The sequence below is a fragment of the Microcaecilia unicolor genome, chromosome 4, assembly GCF_901765095.1.
Source record: "Microcaecilia unicolor chromosome 4, aMicUni1.1, whole genome shotgun sequence".
In the NCBI taxonomy this organism is placed as follows: Eukaryota; Metazoa; Chordata; class Amphibia; order Gymnophiona; family Siphonopidae; genus Microcaecilia; species Microcaecilia unicolor.
Genome location: NC_044034.1, coordinates 65,116,258 through 65,130,536, shown reverse-complemented (window position 1 = coordinate 65,130,536; position 14,279 = coordinate 65,116,258). Strand labels below are relative to the sequence as shown.

Sequence of the window (14,279 nt, the reverse complement as noted above, 5' to 3'; positions counted from 1 at the left end):
TGTAAAAACATGTATAATGCATACATTATACATGCAAAAATATGGCATATTTATGGTTAAGTTTGCAATCATCTTTAGCAATACTTGCTTTTTACTAAAAGTTATTAAGAGACTTTTAATTTATGTCTTGCATTTTAGCCATCCCTGAACATGGCAGTGACTGCACATTTCTTTGAAAAACTAAGGGCTTTAGCCCTTACGTTAGAGAAGGAGACTCAACACCTTGAACATGCATTTAATAACGATGACCTTGGTGAGTATGACATGATTGTTTCCAAAGTATGTGTTTGTTTTGTTTTTTTCCCCTTTATTTGACAGAATGATCAGAGTGAATACTATGAGGCATATTTTCAAAGCACTTTGGGAGGCTAAGTTCCATAGGTTTCTATGGAACTTTGGGAGGCTAAGTGCTTTGAAAATATGCCTCTATATACCTCTAATTCTGGTGCACCACAAAAAGCTATAAATTCCATCATCCTGTCAGAATGTCCATTAGGCTAACCTAGGGCTTGACACATCCTAGGTGCTAAGTCGTCATGGTGCCTAAAAATTGAAATCTGGTACCTAGGATTGTGTGCATATGAAGTATCTGTTGCCTCATCTCTTGCTGCTGAAGAAAGAAGCACTTAGAATCTACACCTGCATGAATGACTCGCATTAGATGTAAGTCACATGGAACTAGATTCTGTAAATGTGCTGAAACTTTTTAAGCACTAAGTGCTATTCTATAAAGGATCCGCATCCTTTATAGAATAGCACTAAGCACATTACTTAGGCACTGGTATTTTCGCTTGCTTAAAGCAGGTGTAAATACTGGCACCTAAGTCAGGCGCTGATCAAATCTATTCTGTAACAATGCAAATAATTTCTGGGAACACCCCCTGAAACACCTCCTGTCTATGCTGCCTTGAAATTATACACACATTGTTATAGAATACAATGTGCACATAACTCCCAATTAAGGTCAATGCCAATTACCGGTTGTTAGCAGCCAATTATGGTGCTGATTGGCTCACTTAATCAAGTTGCACATGCAAATCAGCAATGCGCACACAACTTTAGATGCCGTATATAGAATCCGATAACAGTAGTAGAAAACTAGTAACTGGTAAATCAATAAACTCAAATAGTTTACAAATAATTTTTAAATTTTTAGGGGGTGATGTGGAGAGTTCAGTATAGGCTGTACATACAGCCTAGCACTACTTCAGTGAGTCACACTGCCACAAAAGCGGCTCACATGAAAAGCTCTATACATCATGGGACACTCGCCCAAACAACACCTCAATTTTTAAATTAAGTGAATCGGTGCAAGTGCAAAATGAAAATGCTACCAAATACAACTAATAAAGAATTCTACTACTGTTCTGGTGTCGCCGGAGTTCACCACAAGGAGGAACAAAACAAACTCCTGAAAATGAGTGAAGAAAACTTCTGTTACTTCATTAAAAAGTCCCCACTGGAAACTGAAGAAACAAACAGGAGCGGACTTATCTGCATCCTTCACAATATCATCGCTCATTCACTGTAAGTTCCCAAACGTCCAACAGAAATTTCCATTTCAAAAAACCTTCCTCAGGGACACCAGTGGTAACCTGCTGATAAATCCTCCATTTAAACTAATCCCAGCAATGGCGGAACTTCCTTAAAAACGGATATATGTACCGGAAATACATCATGCTGGCCAAAGGCAAGAACCTATCAGATTGTGGCATTCCATTCAATATTATCATTTAAACCCTGCGGGGCAACCAAATTTAATTGGAAAATCCAAAATTATTCACGCATTGATAAAGCGTCCCTGTCTCCCTGAAAGTGCTGTGTAATCTGTTCAATTATGAACCATTGAATGTTCTCAAACGTGTGACCTAATTCTATGCAGTGGGCTACCATAAGGGCTGTGAGCACTCTATTCTTCAATCTGTTACGATGTTCACACAGACATTGTCTAATCCTTCTAGTACGTCCCACATAAATTTTTGCACACAGTTGTATGATAACGTAAACTACATTAGATGTATTGTGCTGATATCATAAATATCCTATTAATCCGCAAACGAACCTTTTCCGGAGATAGGAAGATGGTAGAACGAGAGGACATGAAATGAGATTGAAGGGGGGCAGACTCAAGAAAAATGTCAGGAAGTATTTTTTCACAGAGAGAGTAGTGGATGCTTGGAATGCCCTCCCGCGGGAGGTGGTGGAAATGAAAACGGTAACGGAATTCAAACATGCGTGGGATAAGCATAAAGGAATCCTGTGCCGAAGGAATGGATCCTCAGGAGCTTAGTCAAGATCGGGAGGCGGGGCTGGTGGTTGGGAGGCGGGGATAGTGCTGGGCAGACTTATACGGTCTGTGCCAGAGCCGGTGGTGGGAAGCGGGACTGGTGGTTGGGAGGCAGGGATAGTGCTGGACAGACTTGTACGGTCTGTGCCAGAGCCGGTGGTTGGGAGGCAGGGCTGGTGGTTGGGAGGTGAGGATAGTGCTGGGCAGACTTATATGGTCTGTGCCCTGAAGAGCACCGGTACAAATCAAAGTAGGGTATACACAAAAAGCAGCAAATATGAGTTATCTTGTTGGGCAGACTGGATGGACCGTGCAGGTCTTTTTCTGCCGTCATCTGCTATGTTACTATGTATTATTTGATTTTTTTTTTTCTAGCCGGTCAGGTTTTACCGCAGTGAAGATGCATGAGAAATTTACATATTACAAAGGCTTAGTTTTATCTCATGCATATTCATTCCAATCTTGAAAACCTGACCGACAAGGTGTGCCTCCAGAAGGGGGTTCAGAAGCACTAATTTATGGTATTGTGTACTCTGCTGACATTTCTTATCTGAGTTATGATTGTCTACTATTCTGTTGTAATTTATATATTTCTGATACTGTGCTGTTTAATTTGTATATTTCTGATACTGTATCTAGGATTCAATTTTTCATCTCCAAGTTTCTTATTGATTTTTGTTTCATTAGTTCACTATTGTTATGCTCTTGTAACTTTTATGTCAAGCCTTTACACCACCTTGGGTGAATCTCTTCATAAAGATGGTTAATAAATCTCAAATACATGGAAGTCCAATATATGCACATTTCTCATTCAGATCTGATATCCTGAAAACTAGGGATATACTTTCAGAAGCATCCATTTGGCTCATTAGCACAGTGTTTCATTGTGGATATCCTGAAAACCTGATTGGTAAGGGGTACTCCAGGTCAGGTCTTGGGAAACACTGCATTAGCACACCTTACATTTTGAGCCCCATTTACTACATATGTTCCTGTGGGTGACTTTAGTGTTTTTAGTGCGTGCTAAAAACACTAGTGTGCCCTTAGCGCGACTTAGCCCTTTGTGTGTTTGTCTAATGCACATTTATTAATTTATTATTTATTTTTATTTTGAAATCTGTTTATTAAATTTCAATATGTGAAAATATACATTCTAACTAATACAATCACATTGCTCATAGTACAGAAGGCTTGGTATCATTCACTAACATATATATCATGAAGAGCCTTGGCTCTTATAGCTCTTCATTATAGTCCCCGCCTCAGAAAGTTACTGGAACTTAAATATTCCCAGAGTTAAGTACTAATTAACAGAACTTCAACACTCATATAATTATAAGATACACTTGATTGGCTACCTATGTTCTGTGGTGTTACTAAGGTCAACACTGAAAGCAATCCTATGTCACAAACCCAAATCTGAACCTAGGCAAAGGCCATGTATCTCTCAATTCTTAGGCATGCTAAACGTGCCCAACTCCTAACATTCCTAAAGATAACTCCCCGCCCCCTTTAATCCCTCCTCCTCCCATACCCTCCCCTTTCCCCCCTTGTATTCTTGACCAGTCTCCTCTGCAACGTAATGACCATTAAACTTTACATGTTTAGTATGCGTCCTCTACCCCCTGGGGGTATAGTCTGCCAGAAAGGGGTCCATATGCGATAAAAGTCTTTTGTAGTAAATCTCCGGTCCCATTTGTAGTCTGCCATTTTCTTTTCAAACATCATATAATCCATCATCAGACCTCGCCACTGTTGTTGTGTGGGTGTTTTATTTGTAATCCACTCTGTGAGAATTAGCTTTTTCGCTATCATTGTTACTCTGCGGGTGAAGCTCTGGAATCCTGCTGGAATCGGGCTTACCAGTGTTGGACGACCAAACAGCAATCGAGGCCCTTTCTTGCATGTTGCGCCCCACAGGTTTGATGTCGTCTGGATAAGTAGGATCCAAAATCGCTGGATTTGTGGGCATGTCCAAAACATGTGTCTCAACTTCGCTCCTTGCGCCCCACATTTGGGGCATGCTCCATCTGGAGAGACTCCCATGTGGAAAGCTCTCCGCGGTGGTATGTAAGTCCGTAATGCAAACTTATATTCCATCTTGCAGTATAATATCATTTTTGAGGATTTGTGGACAGAGTACATGTATTCCTGTAGTAGCTGTGGCTCCCAAGTCGTTCCCAACTCTGTGTTCCAAGCCTTGGTCAGTGACTTATAGTCGAGCTCCTCTGTCATATCTCTCAGATGTCTATGATGCATTGTCAGTGACACTCTATTCTGCGATTGCAGCGAGTAGGCAGATAGTAGCTCTTCCTGCACATCTTCTGTGAGGCATTCCCAGGGTAAACTGCCAATATAGTGCTTTAATTGCCAGTAGTAGAAGTGATCTGCCATTGTAAATGAGAATTGACCTTTGAGTTCTTCAAATGATTTAATTCTCCCTTCTGCTGTCAAGACCTGATATATGTATACCAGTCCATGCTGTCGCCACTGCCGGAACCGTTGATGTAAGATTCCGGGTTGGAATTGTGGGTTATCACAGATTGCTAAGAATGGGGTGACTCGTCCAGAAAAATGGTGTTGTCTACAGACCCACCGCCACACTTCCTTGGCTGTGGGAACTATATGGGAGTGCCGCAACACATTAGGAATCTGCCCTCCGCCCACATGTAGGAGACAGCTAAAGTGGACTCCCTGCATTAACGAAAGTTCCAATGTGGTAGCAGAGAAGTCTGAGGTATTCTTATACCAGACTGAGATGTGTCTCATGCCACAGGCTATTGTAAGATATCTGATACTAAGCAATCCTGGGCCTCCATATTCCCGTGGTATTTGAAATCGAGATGCGTGCTTTTCGACCTCTCCACAAGAATCGCTGTACGTGTCCATCTAAGCGTTTCTCATCTTCTTGTGTCAAAAAGAGCGGAAGGGTCTGGAAAATGTATGTCCATTTTGGCACTATCATCATGTTGTACATGGCGATTTGTCCCATAAGGGACAATGGATAACTCTCCCACAGTCTAAGCTTTAGGCGGGTTGTTTCAAGCAAGGACTCCACATTCTCCTGGTATAGTCTAGTCAGATCCTGCGGTATGGTGGTGCCCAAGTACTTAATCCTGTTCTCTACCCTTGATAGGGGGCCCTCCACCCTGCCAGACTGATCTCCCTCTGGAAATATGTCCATAACCAAGGATTTTTTATTATTGAGGGTAAATCCGGAGAGCCGTCCAAATTCTCCAATGAGCTGCAGCATCTGGCCTAGGGAGTCCGAGGGCCGGGCAGTAACTATCAGCAAGTCATCTGCAAAAGCTAGGGCTTTAACAGTATCCCTCCCTACCCGGGACACCCCCGTCCCTCTTCAGAACTCTCAATAAGGGCTCCAGGGATAACACAAACAGTGTCAGGGACAGGGGGCAGCCCTGTCTTGTGCCTCTAGCGATTTCAAAGGGGTGGGCTCTTATCCCATTTACTAACACCATAGCAGTAGGGCCAGTGTATAAGGCTTCTATAGCTCTATAGAACCACCCCCGAATCCCATGTGCTGCAACACTGTCATCGTATATTTTTATTAATTTATTATAACTTTTTTTTTAAAACAAATACCTGAAAATTTATCCCATGCATATCCCTACTGAAAAAGCAAAATGCTGAGAGGTTTGGGAAGTCCTGGATTGTAGAGACTTCAGATAAATATACATCAGTTGAACACTAATGGGGTTATTTGAAATGATTTGTATATCCCAGCTACTCGGTATAAGAGGAAACTAATTTGATAAAATGCTGTTAACCAGGTATGTCCACTTCCTAGGATTTCATGCTACCTTCGTGCTTCCTGCTAGCTGTCATTTAACAAAATTACTGTATATACTTATTGCCTGTATTCTAGGAATGCTTTGGAAATTAGAATACTATAATATGTAGCTGAATCAGAAATGTTCATTAACATGAATTAAAACTATGAAGCTAAAAGGATGCTGCTGATAGAAATCCTTCATACAAAAGAATCTACATGATGGGTGGGGGTAGTAAACCCCCTAATAATAAACTTGATCTTTTTCTCTAATTTCTCATCAGATTTCAATGGTTATGAAGATGAAAGCCCAATGAGAATCTTGCACGATCTGCATTCAGAAATGAGGGCTTTGAAGGTATAATTCCTACTCCAGTGAATTCTTTTGCTTCTACAGGATGCCATTGGGTTCTTTCCAGTTCATGTTAAAGCCGTTCATAAGCCTATTCAGTTTCCCAAAATTAACCTTACATAAATTACTTTTACAATTGCAAGAAATACTTATGGAAAAATTGTTTGCTAATAACACATGTTGATGGCCTGTAATTTTGTCAGTAGTAAATGTCACTTTATTGCAGGAAGCTGATTATTTGACATCACTAGGAGGTCCACCATAAACACTGGACATGACACATTTAGAGGGTAATTTTATAACGGGTCACTATTTTATAAAGACATATGGGCGGACTATGTGCCTATAACAATCTGCAGAAATAGAAACATGGTAAATGTCAGCATTTTGCCCAACAAAGTGGCACTCTAAAATGGTTCCACTTTATGATTTAACACTGGTATACTCTGTACATCCTTGCCAGTTTTGGGGCACAGACCATAGAAATCTACCTGGCCCACTGGTCCTACTTTCCAGCTACTGGAGTTGACGTCTAAGCCCACTCCAGCCTTGTTCCTGATCTGTTTTTGTCATTTATGGAACCCAAACTGGAGAAGTCTGCCTTGCATTGGTCATATTTCCCAACCTCTGAAGCTGCTGTCAAAACTTACTCAAGTTGAAGTTATTTTAAGTTTGGTTTTTTTTTTTTTTTTTTGCTTTAGTTGGAATTCTAATTTTTTTTTCTATTTAGAGGTGTATTTTCAAAACACTGGACTTACAGAGTCCCATAGGTTTCTATGTAACTTTGTAAGTCTAAGTGCTTTGAAAATCAGCTTCTTTGTGTTCCTCTGTGTTTATACCACACATTCATGAAGGCTGTCATTGTTTCTTGTCTTCACCATCTTCTGTGGGAGGGCATTCCAGGCATCCACCACTCTTCTGTGAAGAAGTATTTCTCCAAGGACAAGCAGGCTGTTGTATTCTCTCAGCTGGGTGATGTCATCTGATGGAACCCGGTGCGCACGCTGACTAGCAAGATAAAAAATAACTTTCTAGCAGCGTCCCACCGCACCTGTGCGGGTCCAGGCCCCTCAGTCTTTGTGGAACAGGGAGGACCTGTCTTCTTGTTTTCCAAGTGCAAGTTGTACCTTTCTTCTTATGCTTTCCCATGTTGGTTTTCAAGGCCTCGTGGATAATATTTCCTTTAATTTTACCCTTCAGTTTCCCTTTTAATTTGGTTTAGTTTTTCGGTCCTTAAAGTTTCCTTTACTTTTCACAAGTGCTAGGCCCTTGTAGGCCGGGGGCGCGCCGACCTCGATTGGAACACGGCCCCTTTTTCTGGCTCTAGATTGAGGAGTTTAATATGGCTGTGATTCTTTTCTCGATGTCCAGGAAGACCCCCAGTGGCTTCAAAAGTTACATCCAATATACCAATATAATCAGGTGATTTTCATAATGGACTCGCACAGCTGGTGCATTGGGTGCCTTGGATCTGACCATGAGCCTAACTCTTATTCCTTAGCATCCCTCCGGACCGGACCAGGATTGGACTGTTGGGTTGTGCCCGCCTACCAGCAGGTGGAGACTGAGAAAAAACTCTGACTCTAGAGAGCCAATAGGAGCCCTGGCCATGTGACCTTAGCCTCAGTATTTTCTCAGTCTCTCAGCAGGTAGGAAGTGAGCCCATTAGTCTCTCTCTCTCTTTTTCTCTATAAGATATTACAGATATATTTATAATACTTCTGCTGTGCCTGGAATCGTAATTAGAGGCTTGACAGGGTTTCTTTTCTTTCTTTGACAGCCTCTGGGGTGTTAAACTCAGGTGTCTCGAGTCCACCCCCCTTCCTCCCCATCTCCCTGGCTTAGCAGGGAAGGGCCGTCCCTTTCTCTGGAAAGGTGTACCGTCTTTGGGAGAGGCAGTCACTTTTAATAGGCAGCTGTTGTTTTTAAAGAATTAAATCAAGTAAAAGAAAATTTAAAAAATTAATTCAAATGAAAGGAATTTAAAGGAAGTAGTTTTTGCTTTCCCCAGTCTTATAACGAGCAGGTAGCTGTTCTGTTTGAAGAGTCTTTATTTTCTTTTCTGGCGGAGCTATTTAAAAAAAAAAAGTGAAAAGTCAGCGTCTGTGACTTTAATCGGCGGTTTTTTGTTATCTTCATTATTTTTCCTCTGCTATCCGGCATTGTTAGCAGCGGTAGTTGTAAAAAAAAAAAAAGAGAGAGAGGCGCGAACTGGTAAGCGCGTGCTCGCTCTTGGACAGGTCTGTATAGCTTGGGAGCTGTATTGACGGTTCCTGTCGGGCCAGAGGCTAAACCATGTTTTGTGCGGCATCGGAGGTTATCTGTTTTTCAGCGGCACGGATTTCCTGCTTCTTCGTCGGTCTGGTCAGTGGTTTTCTCCCCCGAACTTTATTCTTCTCATTTTGGCGCGCTTGGCCGCCATTGTTTTGCCTGCAGCTGCAATTTCCCTTGATGCGGCACCTTTTTTCTGCTTTTACTGTGTTTGGCTGTTTGTGCAATGGAAAGGAGATATTGTTTCTCCGGTAGTTGGGGCAATTGGTAGTATATTTTCCCCGCAATTAATTTTTACATGTATTTTTCAAGCTATTAAAAAAAAAAAAAAAACGAAATGTTACGATGCGAATGACGCTCATTTTGTTTTCCCTCTGTTTTTTCTCCGTCGGGGACTTTTTGGTTGCTAGCAATGTTGTGAATTAAAGTGCAGCTCAGTTGGCGATTTCTTTGTTCTTGGCAAGACTCCGATTCAAAGTGCAGCTCAGTCGGGAATTCTCTGTTTTAGACAATGGGGCGAATTAAATTATATCTCAGCTCCAAAATAACCAATTTCTTATTCCTTTCCCTTGTGTGTGATGTTTGGAGGAAAGGTCTTTGCTATTGTCTAGCGCAGTTTTTATGGAGGTCCAGTGTGTGTCACTCTGTGTCTTTCTCATTTCCTGGTGAATAGGACTACATTGTCTAATAGTCAATTGATTAGTACTTTACAAATCTGGCCATAATATCTTAGTTCCTTTCAAGCATTTCCCTTCATGGCTATGATGTTATACAGTGTTTTAAGAACTTAACAAACATTTTCTATGGCATAGGCTATCTGGTTCAGGTGCCATTGTTTGGTACTTTACAATGCTCGACATAAGATCTTAATTCCTTTCAGGAAATTTTCCTCCGTGGCTATGTTCTTATACAGTGTTTTAAGATCTTAACAAACGTTCTCTAGAGCGTAGGCTATATGGTTCAGATGCCATGTGCAATGAAATACATTGTCTGATACTCAATTGTTGCGTACTTTGCAATTCTGGACATAAGGTCTTACTTCCTTTCAGCAATTTTCTTTCATGGCTATGCGTTCTCTTTGGCATAGCAGATGACAGCTGCAAAGGCTACATGGTTCAGATGGTTCTCATATTCTAGGAGACTCAGTCCTGTCTACCGAGCACCCAGTTTTCTCAGATGCTTTAGAAGGCATGTTTTATTCACGTCTTCTCTACTTTCCAACTGTCTTGGAGTTTCTCATGTGTTATCTTAGTTTTCTTCTAGGACTTACAAGATATATGTCCACTTAGGGAGTAAAGTTATCAGGTCAATTTGCATTTTCTCCCACTTAAGGATAGTGGGAGGTCCTCATGCCATCTACTTGTATTTTTGTTTCCTCTATCTATTCAGCCTGGGCACATGGTAAACATTCTGGTTTTGTCCAGTATGACCATCCATAACATCTGCTATCCCTTTCTCTTCCTTACAGATTTTAGGGTCTTGTTTCAAGCTTTCTTGACGTCAGGTACAGTCTTGTCTCCTGTGGCACAAATTCACCACCTTTTCCGTAATAGGTATTTTCCAAGTCTATTCCTTTTCATTTTCATTTTATTCTTCCTCTCTCCAGAATTTTTTTCTCTTGGAAGGAGATTCACTCATTTTCTGTGCATTTTTTGCCATAAGGGCATAAGTGTTGCCATAATGGGAAAGGCCAAGAGTCCCCATCCTGTTTTCAGATGGGGTCAATCCAGATTGCAAATACCACATTCATATCTTGTGAGTGTGCATCTGTTCATCTCTGTACATCTCAGTGAGGAAGGAGGCATGACATGATACGAGGTTTGGGGAGATCCGGTAAAATTAAAGGCCAGTGTGTCTCAGTCCACGCTCAACATATGGTGATCCTTTCATTTTCATTCTATATGTCCTCATTCCAGACCTTCCTTTCAATTGGAAGGGGATTCTTTCACTTCCTGTGCATTTTTGCTATTAGTATATGAGTATGGTCATATGGGGAAAGTCTAAGAGTCCATTAAGCCCAGCATCCTGTTCTCAGTTGTGGTCAATCCAGGTTGCAAGTACCACATTCATTTCTTATGGATGTGGGTCAGTACATCTTAGTACATCTCAGTATAGGAGGAGTAATGTCCGTGATACGAGGATGATAAGGTCCTCATTACCAGTTTTCTTGCCCTGCTCTTCGGTCTCGCGTCGGCTCCGCACACTTTTTTCTTAAGTTATGGTCATAGTAGCAGCGGCGCACATGAAACTACGTCTCGTCGTTTCATCCTTTCCATAGATGTCTGGTTCATTACAGACAGTCTTATTGGCAGAGTTGTCAGGTCAAGCAACGGGTGGTGCATTTCGGGCACACCCTAGGTTATGGGGTGCATGTAGCCAGGTCTCTCATTTGAGCTCTCTTTTGAGCTCTCGTGTGATCTCATTAGATTTTATAGCATGTTTCTATTTTTTCTCTCTTTGTTTAGTCAAGTTGGCGCAGACTGTTTTTGTCTTCTCTACAAGCGTCCCACTTTCTGTTTTCTCTGGATGTTCTTGGGCCTTCAGCCATTACCTTGCTCTATTTTGCAGAGTAAAATTTTACTTTCTAGCTCCCAAGAAGGAATTTTTTTCTTCATTCGCTTTGGAGTCTCGGTAGTCTTTTTTGGGCAGCTTTTCACTCTGTCAATTTCGTGACCATTGAAAAAAAAAAAAAAAGAGTTCTCAGTGGATAGTACCTTAAGGGGAGGTCCCAGTTCTACAACTATTTCTTTTCGCTCTGACCTTCCATGTGCCTCGCTTACTCTCTTGCTAAAAAGACTTGTCAGTGGCAGAGATAGATGCCCTCTCGTATCCAGATATTTATCTCTGATGGAATCCCTTTGCTCAGTTGGCCTCTGTATTCTCACTAGTGGTCTGGTGGTTGAGATTGAGCATTCTTCCTGCAGGTATGCCGGGAGCATATACACAGTGACCAGTTTTTTGATGGCTGCATCTGTGAAAATATATATGTATATTTATAGTTCTACTACATAAGTACATATGTAATTCCACACTGGGAAAAGCTCAAAGGTCCTATTGAGCCCACCTTTCTGTCCACGGCCAATCCACACCATGAGCACCTGGCTAGATTCCTAAACGTACAAACATTCTATACATGTTGTTCCTGGAACTGTGTAGTGTTTTATGGACTTCTATATGTTTCTAACAGATGAAAGGTACTAACAAGTGTCTACTGTTGATTTATTCCTGTTTTCACTAATTGGGGTCTACGACAAGAGTCTCAGGTGATTGGCTTGCAGAGGCAACAGCTACAGATGATTCTTTATCTCTCAGTTGAATTGCGCTCTGAGATATTTTTTTTCATGTTGGGTAACTGCAGCGGCTGTCAGTTTATTTGGACCTTCAGTCTAGTTTGCAGCAAGGATTTAGGTACCTTCTTCTGCATAGTATTTAACTGCATTCTTGTTTTTACCTATTTAGCTTCTAGTGATCAGGTACTTTCTCACTGACAGGCTTTATATACTTTCAATCTGTTGCTAGGTCAGCAATAGTCTACAATATCTGGAGTATTGTACTTCAGGATTTCGGTTTCCACTTTCTCAGCTGAGGTAGATTCATTGCAGTTTTTTGTTGCCAGGCGGCTCTGCTTCTACCTTTGTCATCCTTCTTTCAGTCGTTTTTTTTCTTGAGTCTCTCTGTCCTTTGCGCTGCACTGATAGTGCGGTAGGGGACAATATATAGCGGCCACTTGGTAGGGGACAATGTTCAGCGTCGCTTGGACTTTTCAGCTTCAGCTTTTTTGCTTTGTAGTCATTCTATTTAGTTTATTGGTGGTTCTTGGATCGTCAAGCTTTGGCTTCATATTCATCCTAGTTTGGGTGTCTTCAGGGACTCTACCACATTCTCAATGTCTGTCCCTCCCGTAAGATTACTGCTTTGGTACTTTCCAACAGTCCAATCCTGGTCCGGTCCGGAGGGATGCTAAGGAAGGAGAAATTAGATCTTACCTGCTAATTTGCTTTCCTTTAGTCCCTCCGGACCGGACCAGGCCCCTCCCATGTTCTATCAACTGTTTAGATTCTTTTATTAAGTTTGGAAGTGTATTCGTTCCTTTACGACACGTGGAATGTTTAAAAAAAAAAAAAAAAGACTTTGCGTGGTCCATACCACTTCTCTGGTGGTTGCTGGTGAGCTCGGTTGCTGGAATATATATAAAACCTTAATGGGTCATACCACTTCTCTGGTGAGAGTTGCTGGTGAGTTCAGTTGCTGGAATATATTTAAAGCCTTAAATATGTCATACCACTTCTCTGGTGAGAGTTGCTGGTGAGCTCAGTTGCTGGAATATATATATATAAAACCTTAATGGGTCATACCACTTCTTTGGTGAGAGTTGCTGGTGAGCTCAGTTGCTGGAATATATATGAAACCTTAAGTGAGTCATGCCACTTCTCTGGTGAGAGTTGCTGGTGAGCTCTAATATGAATGGGCCATGCCACTTCTCTGGTGAGAGTTGCTGGTGAGCTCTAATATGAATGGGCCATGCCACTTCTCTGGTGAGAGTTGCTGGCGAGCTCTAATACGAATGGGCCATACCACTTCTCTGGTGAGAGTTGCTGGTGAGCTCTAGTACTCGGTTTTGCCGAGGAATTTGTGGCTGCTAGGATTCCATACGGCACAGAAGTTCTTTCTTTCTTTCCTGCTTTGTTATTCAAATACTAAGGCTAAGGTCACATGGCCAGGGCTCCTATTGGCTCTCTAGAGTCAGAGTTTTTTCTCAGTCTCCACCTGCTGGTAGGCGGGCACAACCCAATCCTGGTCCGGTCCGGAGGGACTAAAGGAAAGCAAATTAGCAGGTAAGATCTAATTTCTCCTTCTCTTTGTTTTCAAATACATCTGAGGACACAAAGGGCACGGCAGATTCAGCAAGAGAAGCTTTTTTTGACTCCTTGAAGGCAGATACATCATTCTCCGAGGACAAGCAGGCTGCTTGTTCTCACGACTGGGTTGACGTCCACGGCAGCCTCCTCCAACCGGAAGAAAACTTCGCGGGAGGTCCCGCACGCAGGGCACGCCCACCGCGCATGCGCGGCCGTCTTCCTGCCCATGCGCGACCGTTCTCGCTCAGTTTTTTTCCTTTCCGCGCTGGAGAGACGTGTTCACGTCCCTCTCTTAGTCAGCCCCGGAAACCGGATTGCGGCCTAGCCCGCAGTTTTTCTTTGTTAGTGTACGCGTTCGCATTATTTTTTTTCTTTAAAAAAAAAACGAAAAAGAGTTTTCCTAGTCACGAGGGCGCGTCGTTGCGGTCGTTTCTTTCTTTTTTGGGTGTGCTTTTCACTGCCACCATCGACGATTTTGACTTCGCCGACGCGATTTTTCCGTCGATGTCCTCAAAGGTCCCGAGCAGATTCAAGAAGTGTGGTCGGTGCGGCCGGCAGATCTCGCAGACCGATACTCACCCTTGGTGTCTCCAGTGCTTCGGCCCGGAGCATAATTCCAAGACGTGCACCTTGTGTCTCGGCTTAAGGAAGCGGACGCAGGTGGCGAGGCAAGTTCTGCGGGACAGTCTTTTTGGAACTTGCGCCAGCCCGTCGACCTCG

The 14,279-nt window shown here is 42.3% G+C and overlaps 1 protein-coding gene across 2 annotated transcripts in view; it reads left to right on the top strand.

Moving 5' to 3' along the window:
• Nucleotides 1–14,279, top strand: part of SKA3 (spindle and kinetochore associated complex subunit 3) — a 129,518-nt gene that overhangs the window by 24,072 nt on the left and 91,167 nt on the right. For both annotated transcript variants that reach the window (XM_030200302.1, XM_030200301.1), the window contains exons 2-3: nucleotides 139–253; nucleotides 6,362–6,435. In XM_030200302.1, coding sequence (XP_030056162.1) covers nucleotides 151–253; nucleotides 6,362–6,435 — 177 coding nt within the window. In that variant the 5' untranslated portion in view covers nucleotides 139–150. The remainder of the gene's footprint in view (nucleotides 1–138; nucleotides 254–6,361; nucleotides 6,436–14,279) is intronic.